This window comes from Cylas formicarius, unplaced genomic scaffold (assembly GCF_029955315.1).
Source record: "Cylas formicarius isolate icCylForm1 unplaced genomic scaffold, icCylForm1.1 PGA_scaffold_7__23_contigs__length_41026272, whole genome shotgun sequence".
NCBI lineage: Eukaryota > Metazoa > Arthropoda > Insecta > Coleoptera > Brentidae > Cylas > Cylas formicarius.
Window position 1 is genome coordinate 11,031,852 of NW_026844352.1, and position 26,781 is coordinate 11,058,632.

Here is a 26,781-nt window from a genome sequence, read left to right on the forward strand (position 1 = left end):
AAACGTTTTAAATAGAATCGTCCCTATATTATTTAATTTTCGGTTTGTATGGTCAAAATGAAGGTTAACTTACATTAAAGGTTTAATGCACCTAAACATTGTATTTTCAATTTTGCGAAAATATAGAATTTTATTTGCTAAATTTCTCAGTTACTGCTTTCAGGTGTTACAGCGCATCCCGTTTGAGTCAACAAATTGCTATGATTCGAATGTTCAAATGTAATGTTCAGGCACTCTGAATCAAATGGTAAGCTTTGGTTTAAAAAAAATTAAACATTTGCTTAGAAAATAAGATACAGTAAACCAGAATTAAACCTAAGCTGTAAATCAAAAATTAAATAATATTACAGGGTATTCCATTAAAAGTACCATAGAAATATTTTAAAAATATAACCGTGATGGGTCCCTATCTATTCAAAAAAAAACTTCTTTAAATTCAAATACTTTAGCCACAATGTTTCGAATAAAGTGAATAACAATGCTTCCACCAGAATATCAATATTTAACAACAAACTGGGTAAAGTATATATAATTATTACATTATCCCATTTCTCAGCTGTCTAAACAACCTGAGAGGTCAATTTTTCTGATTTGGATAAAAGCTTTTACTCCCTGTCTCTCATATGCTTCCACTTGGATTAATGTTAATGTAACTTTTGGTAGGTGGGTGGGTGGTTGGCATGTGCAAAGAGCGATCCGCTCAAAAAAAAATTGTAGGTGTGGAAAATATTAAAACATAAGAAAGGATTTTCAATTTATAATTTTTTCTATAACTTTTACTTGTGCAAAATTTGTTTTCATCTAGAAGATATTGATACGTCGCGGTCTTTATGATGATTTTTTTGCTAAGACCGTTTCTTAAAGCATCCAACGCCATATCTCGCAAAATTGAAAAGGGATCCATTTATGCAAAGTTATCCCTTCACTTCAAATATGCAATAAAATACATTTTGTACGAAACTATGATTACGATTACGATTTATTAACTAAATTTTAATTCAACTGTAAAGATTCAGTTACCTTAGATAAAATAACGATAAATGTTAGCAAGAGGACGTATGGTAGTAAAAATTAAAATGATTGAACCACTTCAGCTGACGTTTGGCAATGGTCGTGGGACAAGTAATGACATGCTTAGAAATTCTACGAATATCACATATTCAATTAAGAATTATTGAATTTCTTGCGTTGACCATCCAGGTATTTTTATTGCTATTATACACCAGATTTTTTAAAGTCGTTTTTAAAATTCAGCATTGTTAATTTCAAAGTTATCTATGCTTAATAAATGGTAATAAGTCTTGTAAACTATTACAGATTAGGCCATGAATTCGATTTACAATTGCTTTCCGATGGTACTACTTAATTAATTTTCTAATTAAATAGAACTAACTTTTGTAAATTATGATTTTATTCATGTGTGTTAATTTCGAGGTTTCGCTATTATACAGCGATTTAGGGAGTGCGCTCTCAGGCATGTGTAATTTAAACAATCGTTATTGTTTTAAAGATATCTTTATTGGTTTTATTAGAATATAACAGAAATCATTAACTAGACAAAAATATCGTAAAATTAACTGCGATGTAAGAGTTGCCATTTGCGTGCTAAGCGCCAAGCAGCGGTTCGAATAGACCATCCAAAGTGGTCAATGTACATATATACCAAAAAAATTCTCAGGTCGACCTGTGTCGTTCGAAAGTAAGTCTTTCCGTATTATATAGGCTGATCTCCGGTAACCAGCACCTCTTGAGTCTTATTTATCCCTCTGTCTCTCGTGTATGTCGTCCTTACTCGAACAATTAAGTGGAATTGTATATATTATAAAAATACATCGAAAAAAAAAAACCGTTCAAAAATATGCGTTTTAAAGCATCTCAAAAAAGAATTTACTTCACTAAACCTTGTATAAGTACTTACAACGTTGCGCGATATAATCATAAAAATTATTGTTACATTAAGCAGGGATATCCTTGTTTAAATTATACAGTTATTTATTTATATAACAGTCTTAACCAATTTTCAACGACGCCGCAACATCTCCCCGCGAAAAATTCGCGTATTGTTGAATCGATATTATTGTCAGGCCTGTAATATTGCTACCATTTCCCGCGTGGTGGCGCTGTGAGCGTCGTCGCGTCAACTGTCAAAATGTTTAATTGATTAAGATAACAGAAGGTAAGTGTCTTATCGCGTTTTTAAGCCATCGTGAGGGTACCGGCTCCCATTCCGAAGCCAACACCTTTGGGACCGAAGTGACGTCCGTAACAACCTCTGCAGAAGATTTCGCCGTTGGGCGCATCGTTTTGGTTCGTCGAGTCTAAGGAACGGCCACAGTCCGCGCAGCTGAAGCATCTAGAAAGAATTTCGACAGTTAAACATCGAACAACACAAACTAACTGAAATCATATCTATTCTGACTATTAGCAGAACGGTTAAGAATGATCAACTAATTTTTAAAGAAACTTCTACAGGCTACTGCTGCTGCGTCGATTTTTAATGAATTGTTGATGTTTCGCCAGTCATCCTGCTGACTTCTTCAGTGCTTAACTGAAACTGCTGGCTTCTTCAGTTTCGGTTAAGCAATGAAGAAGCGAAACGCCGATTTATCAACAATCGGGGCAGGAGGCATCCAGAAGATTTGTAAATATTAAAGCGGTACTAGTATAAAAATAATATTGATGTGTAATAGTGATAGTAGTGAAGTAGTGGTAATATAAACATCCAGTTTATATTCATGTTTTGTAGAAAAATCTTCATCTTGCAGTGTTAGGAACTGAGAAATGTGAATTAAAAATGTATATAAAATATTCCCAACTTTTAATACGATTTAAATCAATAGCGAGTCTTTCCGAAAAACCTGAGTTATTTGTAAATAACAAAAAAAAATTGCGTGTCTACTTTATAACCTGAAATAAAGGAAACATTAAAATTATATGAAAAAATTAGCATTTATCTAGGCTGCAAAATTACTTCGATTTTCAAATTGATGTATTGATGAAACATGTAAGCAAAAAACAAAAATCCCATAATATTTATACCTCAACAACAAGGGGGTTCGTTTATTAGTTAATGTCTGATGGTAATTACACAAGTACCTGGCCGTTAAAGTTTTTTCACTATAATTAAAAATGTCATTATTATGACGATTTATTAAATAAATTATAAATAAAAGGTATTGGTTAATTTTCAATTTCGAATTATACTTTTTTTGTAAACCTTAAAGATTCAGTTACTATAGATAAAATAATGATAAAAGTTAGCAAAAGTTAGCAGAAGAGTCAGGACATGCCAAGAAATTGCTATCTGCCAAATTTGCAGTAGACCTTCTAAGTTACAAAGAAAGGCCGTAAGAATAATGGTAGGTCTGTTGGCGCTTCACTGCTGGCTTGAGAAAAATCTAAACCTTATGGGAGTGGAAGAAAACACTGAATGCAGATTCTGCCAATTCTTCCAATGTGATGGTGCGTTTTCATCTGCTGCCCAATAACAACGAGGTGTAACAGCAACCTATATAAAGCTCTATAGCATCTTCAATCAGCTGACTTACCTCTTGTGCCAGATTCCGTTCTTGCTGATCATTTGCTCGGCGGCGAACACAGCGTAACCGCACCTTCTGCAACCTTGGCCGGGAGCTGCTTTGGGTCCGCTGTTGGGACGTGGATCGTGGATAACGGGAGCCACGCCATCGGTGGACACCAAGGTAGGAGTGTGACCGAAACCGAAGCCCTTGGGCCCGAACAGTTTGCCGTAACAGGCGCGGCAATGGATCTCTCTGTCGGGTCCGTCGCAGGCAAGCACCGAGTCCAACGGGCGATGGCATTCGGCGCAGTTGAAGCACTTTTTGTGCCACATCTACGCGGACGAAACCGGTCTCCACCAATAGAGCAGGTCAATCAATAGAAAAAACTCACCGTTCCCTTAGCCAGCTGCTGTTCGGCGGCGAAAACCATTCCACCGCAGCGGGGACAACCTTGACCCGGTGGTGCTTTAATGGAAGTGGTATCGGGATTGTAAAACGGACGTTGTTGCGAAATTTCATCCTCGCTACGGGCCAAATGGGATATAAATTGGCGCGGTTCGTGCGATAAGATCAGCAACTTACGTTAGCCCGTCGGTCTGGAGAAATCCACTGCCGCAGGCGAACCCGTAGCCGTGGGGGCCCCACTTTTTGCCGTAACACGTTTTGCAATAGACGTCGCTGTCGGGTCCGTCGCAAGCGATGATCGAGTCCAAAGTTTTGGTGCAGTCATGGCATTTGAAGCACTTACGATGCCACGGACGTCCCTTGGCGAGGACTTCCTCTGCGGCGAAGACGACTCCGCCACAACGGGGACATCCCTGGCCTGGGGGAGCCTTGATGCAAGCCGTGTCGATGACGGTGTTTCTCGGGGCTTGGCCGCTGAAACGGTAAACGGTACTCATACGTTTCGTTGGGGTTTAGTTATTTTGGCACTATTTAGTATTAATTAGTATTGTTATCTATCAATAAAGTCGCTAATTAAAGATACCAGTCAATAAAAAGTATTCGCGAGCGACTAGAGCAAGTACTGTATTTTCTAAGCCTCAGCGTCCAGATCAATGAACTTGTAAATGACACCCGACAAAGGGTAATATATCCAATATGAAAATGTTTTTCAACAAAATTGTATACGCCTAATACTTATATATCTTAGATTTTTCCTATTTGGTAGGTCCCGTAATTAAAGACACGGAAATTATTGAATTGTGGCAAACAAAAATATTTTGTGTAATCACATTCATATATGGTCAATGTTTCTCAAGTTTTTATATTTCAGAGCTGTCATTAAACATAACGAATAGGTGTGCATAACTTTTAAAATAGAAAAAATGGTCTTTCGGGTTTTCAGTCATATATCGCGCGCCAGATACACCATCATATAATTTTTTGAATATTTTCAAAGACACGGTGATACTATTTTTTATAGAGGTGGATGAAGTTTTTTGCTTCGGTGAGTTTAATGTTGATTTTCTTACATACAGTGACGCTTTCTACAAATTCAATTCTGTCCTTGAATCGTTAGACATGCAACAAATTATCAATGAGCCTACGCGCACGGATTTGTGTATAGTATTATATTGTTAGATTGTATTTTAGTCTCAAATACAAATTTAATTAAAAACTTAACAACTTCCCTGATCCGAATGGCAGAATAGACTTCTTTACCGCAAAAATTTTATCATTGTTTAAAAACCATAAAAGTGAGAGATAGAGAGATAAGGCCAAGTTAAAGTGGAAGAGATTTATAATACAAGCTGAGCGTGAATACTATGAAATACTACCCAATTATACAACTATAGCCTGTAGATATGAAAAATATTTCGAGCATAAAATGCGAACTGGGGGAATTAAGCAAACTTGGACAACTCTGAACTCACTTAATATAAGAAAATGGAAAACTACAATAGCGTTAAATTTGATTTTTTTATCGACAATACAACATTACCTATTAGTGAGGAAATTATAGAATCAAACACCAATCAAATTCACATTGGCTCTTTCGAAGTTCAGTATGTCACTGAAAATGAAATTCAAAAAATAATGTTAGGTCTAAAATTTCATGCTAACGTGTCCGCGATCGTGTAAACCTAAAAATGATTCTTTGGTGTTATCCACATATTTTGACTTTCCTTATGCACTTGGTGAACTGAAGTCTAAGATCTTAATATCTAATATTATTAGCCCTCTGCCAAAATGTAGTCGCCCTCAGGACTTTAAATATCTTTGTCGGGTCAGTATAATGTGTACCCTATTAAAAATATTAAAAAAACAGTTTCGAAAATTTTTGGAAAACAAGAACATCTCACCATCAAATCAGTAAGCAGGGCTTTAGTTGTGAAAAGTCACTTTCAAATTTGACCAATGATATGTGTGAAGCAGCAGATCAAACATAACTTATAGGGGTTGTATTATTAGACTTTAGAAAAGCTTTTGATCAACCACCGTCTTCTAATAGCAACTCCGAAATCCATAAACTTATCTAAAGCGCATTTGAATCTTGTTCAAAGCTTTTTGTCAGGAAGAACCCAAAGACTGAATCTTTCGCATTCTAAAGATGTTATGTCCGGAGTAGCCCACGGATCAATTTTAAATTTTATATTTGTTACACGTATAAAATGAACTCAGTTATTAGATATTGGAAACCAGGATATTGGCCATGGACAAGATCATCGAAGACATCTAGTATTGTTAATTGAGGAAATAACCATTTCTCCAAGGTACAACAAAGAAAAGTTAATAAAAAGCTGCGAAAAATTTTTCACAAAAGTTGGATTGACATTTGACAGCTTTTACATAAACAATTGCGTTAAAACGTCATGAATTTGAAGCTAATGTATCAGGTGCTGCAATATTCAATTCAAATAATCCCGTCAAATAAGCGCTGCTTAGACTCTTCAGGTATACGGAGAACTCAGGTGGCGCAAAATTCATGGTTAAGACTCGTTTGTAATATCAGACGAAGACAAAATATTTCTCTCCTCCATGCAGAGTGTATGTTTCATTTAATCAAATTTAAAAAAGCCAACCTATATACAAAGATTGACCACTACTGAAACAAAAAATCTTGTCACAGTTCAAAAAAACCTTAAAAGTGTCTCTCTTACTAGAACAGTCAACTACAGAACAGGATTAAATAAAACTAAACATGAAATTTGAATGCTTCAAACCTACTTGTTTAATTTATAATGATTATATGTTTCTATTTATATAGTCTATTAGATATTAGAATTTCATCGCAAACTCATATGAATATAGTTGCTACAACATGTCCAGCAATCAAAGAAAAATGCCTCTCGTGTATTAATTGATTTAAAAAGAATTAACAAGAAGCAGATACTTTTGAGTTAAGTTAATGCACCAAAGTGTCCTTTTCAGAATTTTAGAATTTAGAAGAGGTGTTTTGACACTTGACGGTTTATGTATCATCTTGTAATAATTTTCATTTCATAGAGATGAATTGTGGTAATATTTATTGCAGAAGGGTAAAAAGGAAATCTCATTAGAGTAACTGTCACCTCCTCTTGAGGCTATAATTAACAGGTATAGGCGGTTAAGTATTTTAATTATGTTGTCATTAAAGTATTGAAATCATAAAACCCGAATATATCAGGTAAGATGCTTAATGGTCTGGAATGCAACAAACCTTATTATTAGTATTGAATTTAAAATAGGGATCATAAATAATTGTATTGGACAAATTTTACCTACGCCTATGACCGAGAGGGAAATCACTACACATCATTGCTCCACACTTTTCTGAAATAGGCTATAGCATTGATTTATTGGTCACTGTAACAATGAAAGTAATGTTTCCTTTCCTGCTATAGGAAGTAGTGAAATATCAAGTTAAATGAAAACTAACGAAATGACATAAAAAAACTTTTGAGGAAAATTTGTTAGGATTATTGTCAACCACTTTTATGATGTTGAAAGGACAAATCACCCAGTTGCAAATAATCGTTTCAAGAAGAATCTGTAATTCCTGACGCACGGATACTTTTCATCATTAGCGATTTCTGTTGAGAAGCATGATATGAAAATAAATTTAAAAACAATTTCACCACCTTAACTTTTACTACTTCCCGAGAAGAACGATAGTCGTATTCATATAGCTATTACGAATAAATATAATATATAAATCAATTCAGAATTTAAAACAGGTCTCCATAATAAAGCAATGACTGGGCCTCAAAACGTTTGAGAGAAAAAAAAACTTTTCAAAATAACATAAATAAAAAAGGGTACATTTGGAACTGAAAACTAGAATTTGCTTAGGTAGCACGTGACGGAAAAATATTTTACAATATTATACAATTTTAAACTAGTTTCGGTAACGAGATGGTGGATATTTCGCTTTGATACAAAATTTTTACCAAAATAGTAGATACCGAACTATCAATTACATGCAATTGGTATGAAATAAACCAACAACACAACACAAAAATATATAAAAGCTCGCTTTTAATACCTCTGCCATTCAGCATCCAAAGCGTCTGACATAAGGCCGAGAAATAGCCCACCAGCATGGCCGATTCCTCTAGGACCAAAGCGTTGAGCATAGCAAGCTATACATGGAACAATTTAATAAATATAATTTTTTTGCGTCACTGCAAACAGCTGTTAAAAATATTAAGGGTACCTCAAAACACATCTCTAATCAATTATCCATTTATTAGAATTGGAATTAGAACAACCGCCCACAATAATTAAAAAGCCGTTTTTTAAATTTATGAATTTCGAAAAATTTTACTATGAGCACCAATGTATTTTAAGGTATCTTAAAGCAGCGGTCAAAAAATAACGAAATTCTACATGTTAAGGCCAGTCGTGCTATTTTACCTGATAGAAAAGGTGTCGCTCTGCAAGGTACCACCACCTTGGCCGTATCCATAACCTTTTGGACCAAACTTCTTACCGTAGCAAACTAAACAGAATAATTTGAGTATGCACAATGATATACTTTCTAGGTTATTTGAACAAAATTTGAACATAGAGGCGAATAACTAATATATGATTACTTTCCAATATTGCCAAAATAATATACATTATGCGCTTTTTCATGTCACTTTACAAGTTTTCGGAAATTTTAGAAGAAACTATTAGTTTCGCGAGGAATTTCAAAGCAAAGTGAAATACAAAAAGAAATGAAGAAGTTAAAATAGCCTACTAAGGTTGGTAGGATGTTTTTTGAAAGTTGCGGTAGTCCAAATTGTACACAAATGGCAACAAACTCGCATTTCTGAAGCTAATAACCTTTAGAGGTCGTAGTTACAGGAATAATTTCTATGAATAATAATAAAATTTCATAATAGATAATGGCAAAAACGCCACATGGCACTCACTTGATAATTTGCTCAGTCTCATTAACAATAAAAACTTTTTAACACTTTGAACAAATACTATGCAAATTGGTAGTCGTCAAATTGTGAACTTGGTTGTTAGCTACATAGACTTTTCTTCTTGTTAAGACGCAGTCTTCTTTCGAAAGTTGGTGATTCAAGTGGCTAAGGAAAAATATCTAGTGTCAAGCTACCTTGAGTTTGGACGTCTGCCGACGGACTTTTTGCTTAGAATTTTCGTTCTATTATTAATCACTTCATTGTGAACGTGAGTTCTTTCTGTTTTGGTGTTTGAGCTTAAGTAACTACTTCTTAAAGACATTTTAGAAAGATTGCGATATAACATTATTAATAGTAGCCAGCTTGAGAAGAAGAGGGCAAAAACCGGTACCATAAGTTACAGTGGTTTTAGGAGCCGCAAAATATAAACTTACATCGTCAACACAAACGTTAAGGATACTAACCAGACAAGACAGTCCCAGAAAAATGTAAAAGTTATATAAAATGTGACCGAATACGCGTTTTGCGTTAATTCTTTGAAATTTGTTTCGTAAGTTAAAATAAAACCTAGGGCCTCCAAAGCAAAAATCACAATTTCAATAGAAACAATAGAAACAATAGAAACAATAGATGTATTTTCTTTATTATGGTCGCACCATTTAAAGTCTACTTATTCAAAGTTCCAAACTTCCGTTTTTTCCAAAAAGACTAAAGCAAAATATCAAGTTTACCCGTGTCTGTAAACTTTGTATGATTGTTGCAGTCCACCAACCTAATGCGACCTACATTAAGTAAATTCAACTCTTGAACATGAATTATTGCAATTTTCTACAGCTTCTTTCTGAAGCATCAAGGCTGAGTTTATTGAATACGATGAATATTAATATTGATTATTATTATTAAATTATTTCAACAAACCTTTACAGTAGATGTCCTTGTTCGGTCCTTCTGTAACGTTAACAGAATCCAGTCGTTTCGAGCAATCGCCGCACTTGAAGCAAGATTTGTGGAACGCCTTAAAAGTTAACAAAACCATCGATACCTCAACATCAGATAAACTCCATTAGAACACAAGTTTGATCAGAGAACGTGGAAATTGTTGCAAGGGACGGTACGAAACGGCAAACGCATATCATTATAACAAAAAAAAAACGTGCTGTGAAAAGTTTACGACAATATATTCGTCCAACCAGTTGTCAGAAACAGTTTCTTGCATTTGGATTAACCCATTAACTAACGACTATTTTTTATTCAAATAAAGTTTGTGCCTTTCCAATTTACCATTACCAATTTACTGTTCTAAAATTTGTTGTATGAGCTAACATTCCGCTTTAACATCTGCAACATCTAAAATTAAGTCTAATTTTTCTTTTTTATGCTTATTTTTGAGAAGCAGGCAGAGTGCCATTCCTCAGGTATTGAATGAGATTGATTTTCAAAAATAGAGATGAAAATTTTTGATCCACGGAATAATCGAACAGTGAAGACAAAAAGTTCAACCCAGGGTTCGTTACTATGGCCAAAATACTTGAAAAAGAAACAAAGAACAAGTACCAAAAGATTGGACACACAGCAGGTGTGAAAATTTCGCGTTCATTGCAGAAAGAAGTTGTTCAGTTTTCTGGCTAAAGAACATGTGACTTATGATTTTAACGATATTTTCCCATGAACTAGATAAAGTACTGAGTCTTATATGGCTCAGGTAAATACAGATAATCTTTGAATATTCACTGCTCGTACACTGAGTGAGGCAAGGTCAGTTGCGCTGCCTATATGGATGAGGATCTCGAGCTGTTCGAATTTAAGCTATTTTCATTTATGTCCTTTTGTTAAATTGTTTTATGAAAAATTAATTCAGTTGTACCACAGCAAGTATTGTGGACCTTTAGTTGGAGTCGCTCATAAATTATTGTATAATTTAATAATCTCCTCTATTTACTTTCTTTTTTAGTTAAACATTGCCTCTAAAGGGATAAGACATAGACATATCATATTTGAACTTAACCATCCAAAGTGACTGAAAAATGACACCCAACATGATCAGCTTTTGATTAGTTTTGGTTAGCTCTCTTTAAATATAATGGCTCGAGGGCCAAACCCCCAAATGACTGCAAAACTAAGGAATTATAATGGCTACAATCGTCTTTAAAGGAATGTAGTAGGCGACAGTTGAAAACAGTTCGCAAAACGCCAGACATCTGTTTGTGATTCAAGGTTGGGACGAACTTATAAACTCGCAGCGTACCTCTGCAATATACCATACCATCGGGAGCATCGCAATGAGTTGTCGAATCCAACCATCGCTCACAGTTTTGACAACGGAAACATAGTTTATGCCAACCCTGTATATTGTTTAGGTTAGTGCTGTTTTATACGCAGATATGATATTTAATATCGGTTGAACCCGAATTCCGTGACTATGTTTGCGAAAATCCATACATTTTATTTCCGTTGGTATAGCAATTACCATCCACAAGTGTTTCCTTGCACCAATAAGGATTTGCACAATCGGTCAAAACATACAAATTAAATATTCTTTTTTCAATACACTTGAAGTTGTAATAAGTATATCAAAATCCTTTCTTGATATATTTATTTACTGTAGTACACAGAATGAAAAGATGAAGCAAAATATATTTAGCTAGAAAAGTCTGTTAAAAATAAACCATTTTCTTTGTTTATGTTAAATTACGGTGATATAGCCGTTTATTCAATCCAATAATATTATTTTGGAAGACCACAAATGGTAATGAAACATTTTAACAGTTTAATAGAACATTGTTAAATTAAATAAACTTTTTCTCTTGGCGACAAAGATAATAAATATTTGTTTAATTGAAAAATAATTGACTTCCTCCGGAAAATATCAAGCATATACTTTGTTAAATTGCTAGAGATACTACTGAAAACTTGCTTCAATTTGCATAACAGCAAGTTCGCTTTATTTTCAGTCCATGTCCAATATGTTTGAAACTATATAGAACTTGGTGAAGATACAAAGCTCCTAATAGGCACTGCTACATAGAACACACAAATTATACTCAGAGTTTACTTTTAGCCTACACGTGGAATCTGCAAGGGAATTTTTAGTATATGCTGGGCTAGTCAATGTTACTTGCAGAAATATTCCCGTTTATACTGTATCTTTTGTTTCTCATGCTTTTATTTTTATATGTGTAAGAGTTTTTCTTTGTAGATAATAAGCAATATTTAGCCTTTTATTTAGGCGTCCCCCTATCATTCCCTATAGCGCTTCAGTATTGTATAGCAGCATGGATCTTTCTATCACCAACGTTACTCGTTGTGTAATTTTTGATTTTGCGAACCTTAACTTGGTAGCTAAGAATAATTATATTTGGTCAACAACAACAACACATTTTTAATACAAGCGAAGTCGGAAGGAGACCACAGCTAGGTCACCGAAAATACATTAATATTCAAATAAGCTGTTGAATGAATAGAAACTTGATCAAAATAAACCATTTGCTTGAATTTCATTTTATCAAATATTATATTAAAGAAGAAAAACGGATAGTGTCAACTTTTGGTGATCAAACTGTATTACTTCATTTAATTGTTGTTAATTGTTGAAACTATGTAATTTATTTTGAATAAATAATTTAGCCTAAATAATTTTTAGTATTAAGTTAAGAATTAATATATTTTTGAGTGGATAGAACATTTTTTCGAAACCAGCATGTCAATTTATATTAACAAAATATTTTGAGAAATGTATTTATTTGATCCGATAAAATATTGTCTCGTGGATATAGGAACAAATAATTTTCTAACAAGTTGTTTATAATTCCAACGAATTTTCTTAATCCTCGTAAATTTATGTAGGTTATATAAATTTTCTTTGACTTCTATTTTTGACATTTCAATGTGAAATGACTATAATAATTAATATATAGTAATAAATAAATGCTCATAGATATGCACGCCGTTAATCAACTTTTACAAGGGCCACATTTGCGTAACCAACCCGTAAAATGTCGACATTGCCAAGGCGTAGCGTAGCAGAAAAGTCGGTTGAAACATTTGCACATTTCACTTTCACGCTACAATTTTTTTCTTCAGCATTTCCATTTTTTTTTTGAAAACCCAATGCAAAAAAAAACACGCTATAGAAGTGGTATTTCGTTTTACCCACTTTGTTTACATTTGGGTTGTCTCTTTAAACTTTTAGTTGAAAGAGTGCTTTACCAAGATAGAAGATTCATTGCAGTCATGACTTTGCCTTTGCAATTTCTTTCTGCAATGGTTTTAGCCTTTATTGAAGTTATATCCGGGCGAAAGAATTTTATTTAAAATTCTAATAATCGGTAGATGGTTATAATTTTATTAATAAGAAAAATAAAATAAATATCATTTAGCTGATTTGTATAGATAAAACTATATTGCTTTTCATTTTACTACGAAAGTAAGAACGGCAACTATGGATGGCCATTTCCGTATTTAAAATGTAATATTTTGATCACGTGCTTTGACGTGTTGTCTGTGGTTTTACGATTTTTGCAATGTTTCGTTCTTTGTGAATGGCCCGATTAGTCATAATCTTCACACGGCAAAGCCTTTGTTTACGTAGTCGATATTTAGGCATTGAATCAATAATTCATTGATATCTTAATGAGTTTTTTTTGTTTTTGTGTTATCTTAGATTGCACTTATCATTGTTTACGGAAATTGCTTTGTTCTTACGAAAGGACCGAAATACTTACACGTCCCCTAGCAAGCATCTGTTCGGCAGCGTAAACGTAACCTCCGCATTTCGGACATCCTTCGCCTTCAGGTGCTTTAGCAATAGCCTTTGGAAGTAACGGGGCACGGTTTACAACCACGTCATCCCTAAAAATTGAACGCACCTATTACATCCCGTCATACGGAGCATAATAATAATTAATATAGTATTAATCGGACCTAGTTCATTCGTTATTATTATGGTATTAATAAGGCCTAGTCCAGACGTTGCGCTTTTTATTCGCCAAGCTATCTACACAGCGCGAATCGGTCGGATACGATGGTGCAAATAAGAATAACAAAGTGGTGCGGAAAGAGTGTGTTAACTGAAAGATTTTAGAAAGCTTGATCTGGTGAAAAAATTAGCCCAGAAGCTGTTGCCTGCCGCTCATCTAATAAACAAAAGAAACCGACGATTATATTGTGAAATATTCGTAATGAGAGAAGGATGTACAGTCCCGATGGCGTTAAGAAAATGCATTTTTTTCAAAATCGAATCTAAATTGAGGGCACCCCCCTTATCCCATCACTTAAAGGTTAGGGTAGGATGTTTTTAGGCGTTAGTAATCAGCTGCTGGTCAAAACGTACAAAAGATGTCTCACCGTTTTGTGGTTTTGGTGACGTCACAGATCCACATGGGACTACAGACTGATATTGCGCAACGTACACTTTTTGACACCGGGGTAGGTTTCTGGAGGGGATACCGGGTAGTGACGACAATATCCACAAAACATTTTCAAACTCACACAAAATACTTTTCCGAGTAGTTACCAATAAACAAGTGTAAATTGTGGCTTAAAAAAAAAAACGTTTTTCCAAAAATCGAATAGTTAAAAACGTTTTCTGGATATTTCGCCAGAAAAACATCACAACAGATTGTCCAATTTAAATTTTTATTTGAAATCCAATTATTACAAAATAATAATCGAATCCGGTTTGTAAAACGAAATATAAATATTAATGCTAAATGTTTTGATATTAAAATCTATTTAATAAAGTAAATTATAAACGATAACGGTAGGATGGAAATAAGGGTAATTTGACGACGCGTTCTGGTGTTTTGGCGGTCGCCCCAATCCTTTGGTCGTTCCAATTAGTTGCTATACAAAAAAAGCCATGTCATGCTCCGGTACACACTCAATAAGGTTAACTAATTTTTTGGCATCGGCTTTATTGTGGTTAAAAACGTTTAGAGATGTCTTTTTTTTTAATATTAGGATACTGAATTGTACAAGTCGCCTTCGTGCAAGCACGTATTTCTGATTAGGCTCCAAGCATACCAAACCAATAAGGAGTTGTTAAAAAGCAACAAAAGTAGTCTCGAAAAATTCGGAAAGGGGAGTATAGAAATTTTGTTTTGGTATACGCACTCATCAGAAATGTTAGCTTGCAGATTTGAGGCGGAAACAAGTTATTTAATGTGGACTAAGATAAGGAAAGCCCTCAATTCGTAGATTTAAATTTTTTATGGCCTTCAACCGATAACCAAACAATATCTCATAAAAGACGTTTGTTAGATGTAAATTTGCGCTATAAGGTCAGCATTCACTACGCGCGCGGTTGTTCTCCTTTACCAATCACCACTTTAACTAATTAATTTACCAGATCTATCCGTAAAACGGAAAATTGTAACACTGAGAGTGGAATATAGATTACATCGATACGAAAAAACATAGACCAACATACAAATGGTAATTGAAGATATACATATATACAGAAGTCTCGGCTCTATCGCTGCAGAACTGTAGCTTTCATCTACAGGATAGTAAACACTCAAACATTAAAAACCAATTACGCTTTACTTGGTCGACGTCGGCGATACGTTATGTGGTTCGATGATTTGATTTCTCTTTGATATATACGCGCTAAGTTTTAATTTAATGTTTTGTAGAAGATTGTACCTTAAAATAAAATTAAATAATTCTCAGGTTCTTTAAAATCATTTGAAATGAATTGGAGCGCTCACTGTCCCAGTAGCGTTTTCGAATCTATTTGATTAAATGAATATGCTGACCTTACAATTTTAATGTATTTTTTACGTTACTCGAAATGTGTGAGCGTGAACCAAATGAACTCACCCTTGGAGATGGGAGCCAGTGTCCATGCTTAAGCATCCAGCGCCGCCACCGAAACCGTAACCTTTTGGTCCGTATTTCCGTGCGTGGCAGTTCTTGCAGTAAAGCTCAGCCTCGTGCTCTGTTACATTGGTGGAGTCCAACATCTTTCCGCACAGACCTAAACATAACAAAAATGACTAAATATCGTTTGTCTTTGTTTTCCCCGCGAAATTATTTTTTTGCTATTAAATGAACACTGACTTTCTAATATTTGATGCTTTCATATCGGTTCAGATTTTTTTGAGGATTTAATTAAAAGGAAAAAGTGCCTTACCACATTTGAAACATGATTTGTGGAATTTGTATCCTCCAGCTACACGTTCTTCAGCAGCGTAGACAGATTTTTGGCATTTGGGGCATTTTGGGTTTTCTACTGGCTTGAAAGGCATTTTGATCTAATTAGTCGACCTAAACCGAAAATACAAATGAAAGTAATGATCGTACCACAACCCAAAACGAAAACACACTAGGAGGAAAGCTATCGGCTTAAGTAAAAAAGTGTTAAATTAAAAATCGATGCTGTATTAATTCCAAGGAAACGTGTAATTTTAATGTAATGTAATTACGGACCACTTTTAAATGCTTGTTATGGAAACTAAAGGTATACAACGAAAGTGTAAAAAGATTTAAGAATTATTTTTGAATGAAATTAGAAAAACTAAAAAAAAACTGTTAACAAATACATAAAAGGAATTTTTGCCATTTTGTCAATTATTTTTTAAATAAAAAAAAAGTTACGAGGCGGCATGTAAAATTTCGTAACACACCGTCAAAAATTGCGTCAAAAACAACGAGCCCCTTCCCTTAGTAGGCCAGTTGGCAACGTGCCAAGGCATCCTAAAAAACAACACATAAACCGATCCAAAAATATCCCCCGTTGTCTGGCAAAGAGCCAGCGTGTACATGCAGGTTACCAAATATGGATGCGAAGGCGTTACGTTACAACTATCTACCAAGCGTTCACACTGTTCCACTACGAGGACACTTTGCTACAGTCCCTGCTAAAGGCTGGTCACACTGTTAGCACACTATAACTATATAGCACTATAACCTTTCACATCGTACCTGGTCGGATCGTAAAACTTAGTGGTCTTGGAGGGATCCTCTTGCAATTAACCACCGTATTCGAATGCAGGGAAAACAGCGTCGAGCGGCCTAGTCTATGAACATTTTGCACACGGAACCAATCAAGCTAAGTAGGGAGTATGAGGCTGCAATAGATTCGGATCCTTTTGGAACTCGGGTCGACGGTCTATTTTTGTACGGGTTGGATAAAACGAGCGGCAGCTTTGCGGAATGCTTTTTGAAGAAAATCCACACCTTTTTCAGGAATTTGATATCGCCTTACCTGGATGAGTGAACAACGATGCGCAGTATTCGGCACTTATTTTTTTAAGCCTCAGTGAATAGTCGAAGCTATCCCTTATCGCTTCCTTTTGTTGCTCAATTCAGCGACGTTAAAAATCTCTAATTGTTAACAACACCACCTCAATAAAGAACCAATGTATATATCTATATTTATTATCATCAGATTTTATTACTGTGCGGGTAAGTTACCCCAATTTTATATTTTTCATATTTTCCAATAAGCACGAGTCCAAAACAAATGTTTGCTGTTTTCGTTTGCAATTGTTTCTTTTTGAGACTCTATCCAGGATCTTCCTTTAAAAATGTCTTAAAGCAATTAACAACAAAAACGACTAACCAATAGTAAACAAAAAAAATCATATGTTTGCCAGTATCGTTATCTTGTCTCGCGGACCGCAGCAAAAGATTCCTCCTGTAAGGAATAAAACACAAATTTTCTAGCTACTGCATTCACAGAAAAATTTCCCTCAAATATGTATTCAGAGCATAAATGGTTTTATGAAAGTCTAACTGTGATACCAGGTGGTTTTCAGGACTCTTTTCTCTGATTGAGGTCTTGTATTATCGGACGAAAAAATAGTTTGAATCAGAATAATCAAAACAAAATCACCCATTTCATTGCATGATCTGGTATAATTTACGTACGTTTTTATTTGCCACTTTTTTTGTTTAATGTTGTCATAAATTTGAAACCCAAATTTGCTTACTATTAAGTGCGAGGCAATACTACTTCAAAAATACATGCATATGCAGATAGTTTAAATTAAACAAAAATGTTAAGTTTAAATTAAGCAATAGTTGTGCTAAACCTCCCCAAAATAAATCTAAAATATTAGCCAAAATTTATGAAAACAAAACGAGCTCCAGTTATTCTTTTTTCATATCTAGTGGGTGTTGTTATAAAAAATGACAAAAATTTATGTCATCACGAAAAACATGTTTGAAGGCCAATCGTAAATTAACAGAAGTTATTTTTTCATATGAAACTATCTCGTTGCTATCGTAGCTATTATTTACATTATTTTATTTTCCTTTAGGTGTAATTTTAATCTTTTTCTTTCGCAGTTTAATAAAAACTTGGTACACTGATGGATGGTTAAGTCCATTACATTTCTAACTAATTTAAAGTTGGCACCTAACAAGTGATGGGTTAGGTCCAGTGCATAAGTTATTTCGAAATTTTGCACATGTTAAGACCGTCTGCATCGTAACCCGTTTCGTTTAAAAGTCAAAATTTATACCAGGTAATAAATTTCAACTTGGGAAATGAATAGCATCTACTTATTGGAGTCTAAATACAATATGATTGAAATTTCTTGCTAAAAATAAGTATTTCGCTATCACGCGTTTATCGAGCAGATGTTCTAAGTTTTCAAGCCAAAACTTAATCTTTTGGACAGTTGGTGTGTGATTTTTTTTTCACGTATTTATTTTTAACCCAAGATGATTCAAAAATCCTAATTAGTTTTGGGTAGTATTGGAAAAACGGACTGTACAAGAAATTTTGAAAAAAATTCATTATTTTCAAGTTTCTCAAAGGATCGTAATACGACGTAATTGCTGACTTGATTTTTAAATCCTGGTTTATGCAAAATTTGCTTATATTAACCATAGTCTATAACTTGTTTTATAGCTAATTCAAAATCAAATCTTTTTTGTTTAATGCTCTTTGCTCTACGACTAAATTGGTGGGATATTCGAAAGATTTAACACATTTTGATAAACTTGGACTCCTTAAAAATGGTTTGAGGATATACCGCAAAAAATACTTTTCTAAAAAACAAATAAATGCAAGGATATGACATTTTTATTTCATTAGTTGACCAACAACACGGTTAAAGCCGCATATCAATATCTTAATCCCAACCTAAAATTTAAAGAAAAGAATCGAAAACGAAATATAAGTTTGAAACATTTGAAACATTTCCATTTTACGAGTTGTTATTAATCTCCAATTATGTCTGCTTTTTTTGCTCTACCTTCTAAGGGTACTAAATTACCGAATAGCTGACACTACGTTTTGATATCCTTAACGGTTTTCAAATATTTAGTATTGTGAGTTTTTCATTTTCCATTGGCGTTGTCATTTTTTATGTCAGACAATGTCACCTGATGGCAAGGTACGATTGATAGCTGAGAAAAATTCCATTTAAACTACTCCACGTCTATTAAAATACCTTTATCTCTATCTAATTTTGTTAAAACTCGGTTATAAAAGTCAAGTTAAGATTGCTACGCGCCTAGCAGTAATTTCAACTTACTATTAATTAATCATTTTCTCTTGTACCTCGTTGCACTTACTGCGACACCCGATATACACCCAAAAATATTCAGGCCGATTTTTCAACTGGAGGGCTTGAGTAAAGGAGCCAAATTTGTTTTTATTATATTAATTTGTTATTATGATTTAAACGTTGTTTACTATTTACTATGAAACCTGTATTAAACAATACCCAACAACAACTGTTTACTTATTTACAAATACGTGCAATGAGTCACATTATTCCAATAGAATTCAAATTTAATATCACTGATGTCGTGATTCATGTAAAGTATGTTTCACGGCAGCCCGACTGTAGCCAACCTTTTGATGACATTCACTTGGCGCTGATTTGAAAACTTATATTGATTTTACTCTGGCGTACCCGAATAGTGGGTAGTTTGAAAATCATTGAATATAAATAGAAAAGGAAGAGTAACTCTCTGTCGACGGTTTGTTGCGGTTCGATCAAAGTGTTTTCGCCGACATCAATTTTAGCTTGTTAACAGGTTTGCGAGGTTACATTTTGTCCAGCGAAGTTCACGCTACCGTGGAATAATATACTTAGAGACCTGGATCACATTACTTCGTAGCAACACGTTTTATACAAAGTGAACACTTTTTCAGTGGGATTGTATGGGTAACTTTTAAAGGTTTAACAGGGTCAAGTAATTGGAATAAAAGTTGCCCAAATATCCAAAATTAATCAAAATTAAATTAACAGAGACGGAGTAAGAAATATTAGCTTCTTCTTAAAGTGTGATGTAGATTTATGCGTAGATGTTTCGGTCTATTGCAACTCGAAAACACTGCAAGTCATGAACCCCTGTCCAACGGCAAATGTTGCTAAACTTTCCTTCCTATTGGATGTCTTCCGCCTGCGATCTTTGCCTGTGAAATGATACGTTGGAAATGGTCCAGTAGGTACGAGGAGAACGACTTGGTAAATTTTCATCTAATTGAATCGAAAGCATTCGAAGCACATCCTCATTTGTAACACCCACCCCTTCGAATATTTTCAATATTTAAATTCTTTGATTTTAGTGTTTCCTTGCTAGCCCATCAGTTATTTTGAATTTGACAAAAATGTTTTTATACATGAATTCTAAAGCGAATTTTACACAAAAAATGTTTGACAATAATTTTTGAAACTTCTTGTGTCAATAAGTTTTAACATTGCCTAACTTCTTACGAAATTTTTCTAATTAGATTTTATCAATCGGGTAAGTGAAGTTTACAATAAAATTATTATTCACATTTAGACAGTTTGACATTAATTTGCTGGCAACATATTGGTCAATAAATTGCTTTTAAATTTAAAAACAAAAACAACAAAGTAAACATAAATCTAGCAAGGGGCAATGCGTGTTTTGTTTCTCCTCTTAAAAAAAACACTCATTATTATTATAGCTATTACAATAGAACTAAAACCTTGTGACACGTTATATAGTTACACTAGTTCCGTAAATTGCCAACTATTATTACTGATATATGCTTTTACGTAAGTAAAAAATATATAAGAGTAAAAAAAAATAGACATCGTAGGAAAAGAAAAACATCAACAAACTTAGCAACTCGAAACCAGAAAATGAACCGACTAAGTTTAAATACTGTGTGCTGAAATACCCAAAATATTTTTTGATTATTCAGATCGTCTTAGTGTGACTTCTTCAGGGGAACTTTGTACAGGGTAATGTTAAGGACTGACAGGAACGTGTCTTTTTTAACCAGACTTGTCTTTTGTGAAACAAGCCAAATATGTATAATGATAGTTTTGGTTAGTTGGTTGGTTTGGTCGATTCTCGAATTCTCGAAACTGCAAAAAAGGACCAGTTAACAACAATTGAGATGGCTTTAATAATTTTACTTTAAAATGTTCACCTAATAAATCACTGTGCGGACACAATGTTGAAAGATGAATATGAAAGATGAGCTCTCTGGAGGTAGCTTGCAATATGTTTTTCTTTAATCCAAAATTAGTGATAAGTTAAAGTGTAATTTTTTTTTATTTTCGTGCAATTGAATTCTATTTACATTTTCGTCTGCCTAAGATCTTTCATCCGTAAACGACAACGTTGTGAGTATAGAAGAAGTGTATATAAATTATTGTTGATGTTAGGCTTTGCAGGCCTACTTTTAGGAAAAAGTTTGAATTAATAGTATACCATGATGTTTTTGTGCGAACATTTTTTGTGCAAATTGAAAACAACAAGGGCTCTAAGGCATGACCTCCCCGATACACCACACTTCTAACCCAGTAATTCTCCAGAGGACTGGCCTGCTGCTGTTTCTACATATTGCAATCTGTTGCAAGAGCTGACAATATGCTGAGTGTTGTTGTACAGCACTCTATCCTAAAACTCTACTTATTCAACGATAAAAAAAAACATTTCCAAATTTTTCTTATCCGCTTACATTTTTTACTACTTGCCTGTTTCCTTTTTCGACATTCTGCAATCTGCGGAACTAAATCATAAATTAGCAGGCTCTCAAGCTTCGTTTTAGTAAGGGCACTATGTGTAATGTTAAAGTTAAAAGTAAGTTATATAAATGAAAATTTAATACAAAATATAAGATGTATTTCTTTGGATATACTCATAAAAGGATTATTATTTTTTGTTCGAAGTGCGCCAAATTCAATAATTTTTGATCGGTCTTTGACTAATGTCCAATTTTAACTCCGCCGCTGACTTTTTTATAATTTTAGCTAGTGAATAATACGGCAGTTGCCAACAAATATTCTCCGATAAGTTCGAAACGGTAACGCTGGTGAATCAGCGAAAAAGTATTAGTGACTAAATTAGATTTTGCGGCCTTTGCGTGGGCTTCAAAACAACACTCTTTCGAAGTCTGTGACGGCACTGCGACGAGTCGGTGGAAGAATAATTTTAGTAATTTTTTGGATAGTCAATGGAAAATTTTCGAACTAGTGGTGAGACTGCGATATCGGCTTCAAAACTTCTGGATATAATAACTCTTTACGTATTGGTTAATCTATGACACACGCTGCAATTCGTGTAGCATTTGTTGTAACTCTTCAAATGGGTGACCACATCACCTACTACATACAGTGTGAATTTCAGCCACACTTTCATAATCACAAGCCCCGATATAGCTCGAAATATTAAAAAATATATATGTATATTCGTATATTTCGTAAATATCGAAAAATTTTATTGGAAAAAGTTAATTTTTACAAATGTCAGAAAAACCAGAAAAATTTGATTTTTTCAAGTTTTTTTAAACTAACCTGCTTTTGACACCAACACTAAGCAAAGTTTAACTGTTAGTATTACAATTCAGAGAAGTAATTAACATAATAAATACAAGATAAATAAAATATTTCATGGAACTGTAATGGCAACACTGTATGTATTAAATATACGGTGATTACAATAATTTTTGCTGATTTGCTGGAAAAATTAAAATGTATAGGCTCACAAAATTTCACTAATTAATTAGAAAGCATATAAGCATTCTAAATTCGCTGTACCTTCTGAAGTATGTTTGGGCTATAACAGAAAAACGGTAGGCTAAAAAAACTTGCGCACGCCTATGAATAGTACACAAAAACATCCACCAAACGTCTTTCTCTTCCTTTTAATAACATAAGAGATTCTCGTGATCCTCTTTCAAATCCGTTTATCGCGAAATCTATCTGTCTACAACTTTCGAAGTTGTGGATATAGCCAAATGGCCTTAAATTTCTTTAAAAAAGTTAACTAATGATATAAGTTTCGAATGGGTAAAAGATACCCTGCGAATTAGGTACCTAATCTAAGCTTAAATAATGAAGGACTGATGATTGGGATCTTTATTTCTTTAATTTTTTTCAACTGTAAACAAATATTAATACTTAGTATCTAATGTGGAAAACTGCTCCTCTGCTTAGAGAAGGACAAGATTTTTTCTTTCCTCTGTAAGCAATTTTAAAGCTTATTGACCCGCCAAACATTTAAAATCGAATCTTGGGGCTTCCGCTTTTATTTAGAGACGTGTTGCGTAATTGCCGAATTATAAAATTGTTTCGAATGTCTTTTTCTTAGGCGAGAATCTGGAGCATTGCCAACATTGCAGCGTGCGTTTACACTCCAGCGAAAATTCTACCGAGATAATTATTGCAGGTATATTCTTAGACTGGATCGTTCTGTATTTGTCGAAGCAACACCAGCAATAGTCTACGCGGAAGCGTTGCATTCTTTTTTAAGTTTATTTTTCGATATCCGGAACAAATGTGGTTACCTTGCATTGCATAAAATATTTGTTTTTAAATCGTATTTTATTTGTATATTTAATAGGTTATTTGCAAGAATCTCCCTAACAGGATTTATAAACAAAAAGCAAAGCAAAAAAACTGAAGATTTATATTAAACGTATTAATTAAACTCGACATAATACGTTAATAATATGTTAGGCAACAAGTTTTATAACGCCAATTTAGTCACGAGTTTGATTTGGCAAGAGCGGAGCGAGAGTGCTTTTTTGTGAAATATTTTTGGTCAGCATTCATTTTCAATTTTCAGACGAGGGTATTTTCAATCGAAATAACAAACATTCTGTCGACAATCCTCATGTCAGACAAGAAATGCGAGTTTTTTCATTTACGATGAACTATCGAATGCTGCAAAAAAATATATTTTTTTATAAACTTTGCTCAAAATCCATCAATTCCTTAATATTGAAAGAGGGGCTGTTATTTTTTCTTTACTTTTTACTTCAGACTAGAGTACGTGTGAAAAACTCAAGAAATGCTTATAATTACTGTGGATCAAATTACCGCTCCATATAATTTAAAATTTTCCCTGTGTACCACTAGTTGTGGAATTTTAATATATAGGGTGATGAGATGTCTGTTAAGAGGGATTTATTTTAATATTCTGAATTTTGGTTTTAGTATGTATGAGTAGCTAGTGCATATTTTATTGGTGTGTTATATAGTCGTGGTCAATATAAGGTTTGTTATTTTTAATAGAATATCCTGTGGACCATTGGATTTTTGAATTTTTAACTTTTATTTAAGGTACCTTATATATAAAACGAACGATTTCTGAGATATTTGATATTTTCTGTAAAGCACATCAGAGGCAGTACTTTGTTTAAAATGAAATTATTCAATATTAGTAAACAACTTAGAGATTTATACAAGAATAACTTTGACCATGGAGTTGTCTATAGTGGTCCTTTGACATTTCCTCAAGCTATACGGAGTGTACTAAAAAATGATTTTTGACAAGTTTGATTGATGATTTTTTTTTTGCAAAGATCGATATTCAATTCTGAGTAAAAAATATTAACAGTATCCTATACTTATTTCAAGCCACATTTTAGATAAAAAGGTTTTCATTTGGCATGTGCAGAGAATAACCGTTTTGATGGAAACTAATCTAGTATGCCATCATAATTATTATAAGATCATTAGAAAAAATTACATACATATGAAAAATTAAACACAAATTCGATATGAAATTTAGCATTTTTCTGGTGATTTCTATAACAACATTTGGAATTTCGGTTGACCAATAGTGGTTATTCCTTCTAGTAAAAATACTGTCTCTGGTAAATTTAAATTCGTCTGTTCATATTATTTTTTCGCAAATTGTTCTCCGCCGTTATTCCTGTATAAATCTTGCTTTTAAGTTACATTTTTTACACATATTTTACAGAAAATATAAAATATCTCAGAGACTGTTCGTTTTAGATATGGGGTTTAAAACAATAACACTGAATTGACCAAAACTACATTACACACCCTGTATATTTCAAAATATTTTTAAAAGGCCCATTAACTTCATAGATCTCTCTCACTCTCTCTCTCTCTCTCTCTCTCTCTCTCTCTCTCTCTCTCTCTCTCTCTCTCTCTCTCTCTCTCTCTCTCTCTCTCCACAGTTTTGGCCATTTTCCCAAGTCGAAGGCCTTGGAGTAGTCGACAAAACAGAGGTACATTGTTATGTTAAATTCTCTAGCTTTCTCAGTTAGTTGTCGTACGTTTCCTATTTGTTCTCTCGAACCCCGGCATAAAGCCTGTTTGTTCTTGTGCAATGTGGGGTAGTAGATATGGTCTAAGTCTATTATTAATGATCTGTAGGAGAATTTTGCATGCATGGGGTATTAATGCAATCATGCGGTAGTTATTGCAATCTGCTGGGTTACCCTTTTTATACAGTGGCATATAAAGTGAGCCACACTCCCGTCTTCCACACTGGATTACATAAAAAATGTAAAACATCAACTACTGGCTGTCATATTGACTTTAGTATCTCTGCAGCTGTGCCATCTATTCCTGGACATTTATGGTTTTTGAGGCTCTTTAAGGCGCGTTCAACCTCCGATTTAAGAATCCCGGGTTCGTGTTCAGTAAGTGTAGAATGGTTTACAGTGTTGAAAGGTGCATCATCGTTGTAAAGTTCATTGCAGTATTTCCGCCAGACCTCAGCAATGCCATCCGGATCGGTAATCGTTCTACCATTTTCGTCCTGTATAATTTGTGTGCGAAGTTTAAACTCACGAGAGAGGTATTTTACTTTATTGAACAGTTCCCTAGATTCGTTGCATGCGAAGTGCATTTCAATTTCCATGCAGATTTTGTGAATGTGACCGTTTTTAACCTGTACTACAGCTGATTTTTATTGCTTTATTGATGTTTTTCGATTTTAACTCTATATCAGATTATGTTGCTGGCAAGGCTTTTAGGTGTTTTCGTGATTCCAGCAAACTAACAGTGTTATCAGATAACCAAGGTTTGGATTTTATCTCTGTCTTTCCAGGTGTACAGCTTTTTTTGACTATTTCATCTATCCAAGCTGTAGTATTATTCATTTCTTGTGCATCATCTTTTTGTCAAGGTATTTCGACAGAGCTCAGTGCTATCATTATTTTCTCAGTAGAGGGTATTGGACACCTTGTCGTCTTGTTTAATTTCACTGCCCTTAATTTGCGATGAAGGCTTGCCACTAAGAGTTTATGATCTGATCCACATTCCATGCCAGGGCGTGTTTTAGCATTGGTAATAGAGGACCGCCATCTACAGCTTATTAAGATATAATCAATTTGATTTTTCATTTTTTGATTAGGCGATGTCCAAGTTGAGAGTGGTCTAGGATGGTGTTTAAACATGGTGTTTGCGATAGTGAGATTGTTGTCTATTGCAAATTGAATTAGTCTCTCTCCTCTTGCATTTCTGTCTCCCAGCCCATACCTACCCGGGACATTCTGTAAGTTGCTGTTATCAGTGGTATTTCCAACCTTTCATTGAAATCGCCTAGGATGTTTAAGGGTTCTTTTTTTGGTGTGGCTGAAACTAATTGCTCTCTTTCCTTCATAGCTAATCATACGAAAATTCAGAATATTAAAATAAGTCCTTCTTGTTATACGTCTGTCCTCTATGTGAAATATTTTATTTAGACTAACGTGAACGTCCGAATTTTCTTATTGGGTG

General features: G+C 34.1%; 1 protein-coding gene across 2 annotated transcripts; it reads right to left on the minus strand.

Annotated features, from left to right (window-relative positions):
* Positions 1-1,496: 1,496 nt before the first annotated feature.
* On the minus strand, positions 1,497-16,939 carry LOC132704276 (muscle LIM protein 1-like). Of its 2 annotated transcripts, XM_060674152.1 has the most exons (10): positions 16,784-16,939; positions 15,993-16,126; positions 15,680-15,836; positions 13,582-13,708; positions 9,779-9,875; positions 8,361-8,445; positions 4,104-4,400; positions 3,913-4,045; positions 3,549-3,853; positions 1,497-2,353 (listed from the first exon to the last, which is right to left on the minus strand). In XM_060674152.1, exons 2-10 carry the CDS (start codon positions 16,105-16,107, stop codon positions 2,197-2,199), a joined length of 1,473 nt encoding a protein of 490 aa, XP_060530135.1. In that variant the 5' UTR covers positions 16,108-16,126; positions 16,784-16,939; the 3' UTR covers positions 1,497-2,196. The 2 variants fall into 2 exon arrangements, with proteins under 2 accessions (XP_060530135.1, XP_060530136.1); XM_060674153.1 differs by lacking the exons at positions 1,497-2,353; positions 3,549-3,853; positions 3,913-4,045; ... (2 more) ...; positions 9,779-9,875; positions 13,582-13,708 and adding an exon at positions 14,478-14,701.
* Positions 16,940-26,781: the final 9,842 nt, after the last annotated feature.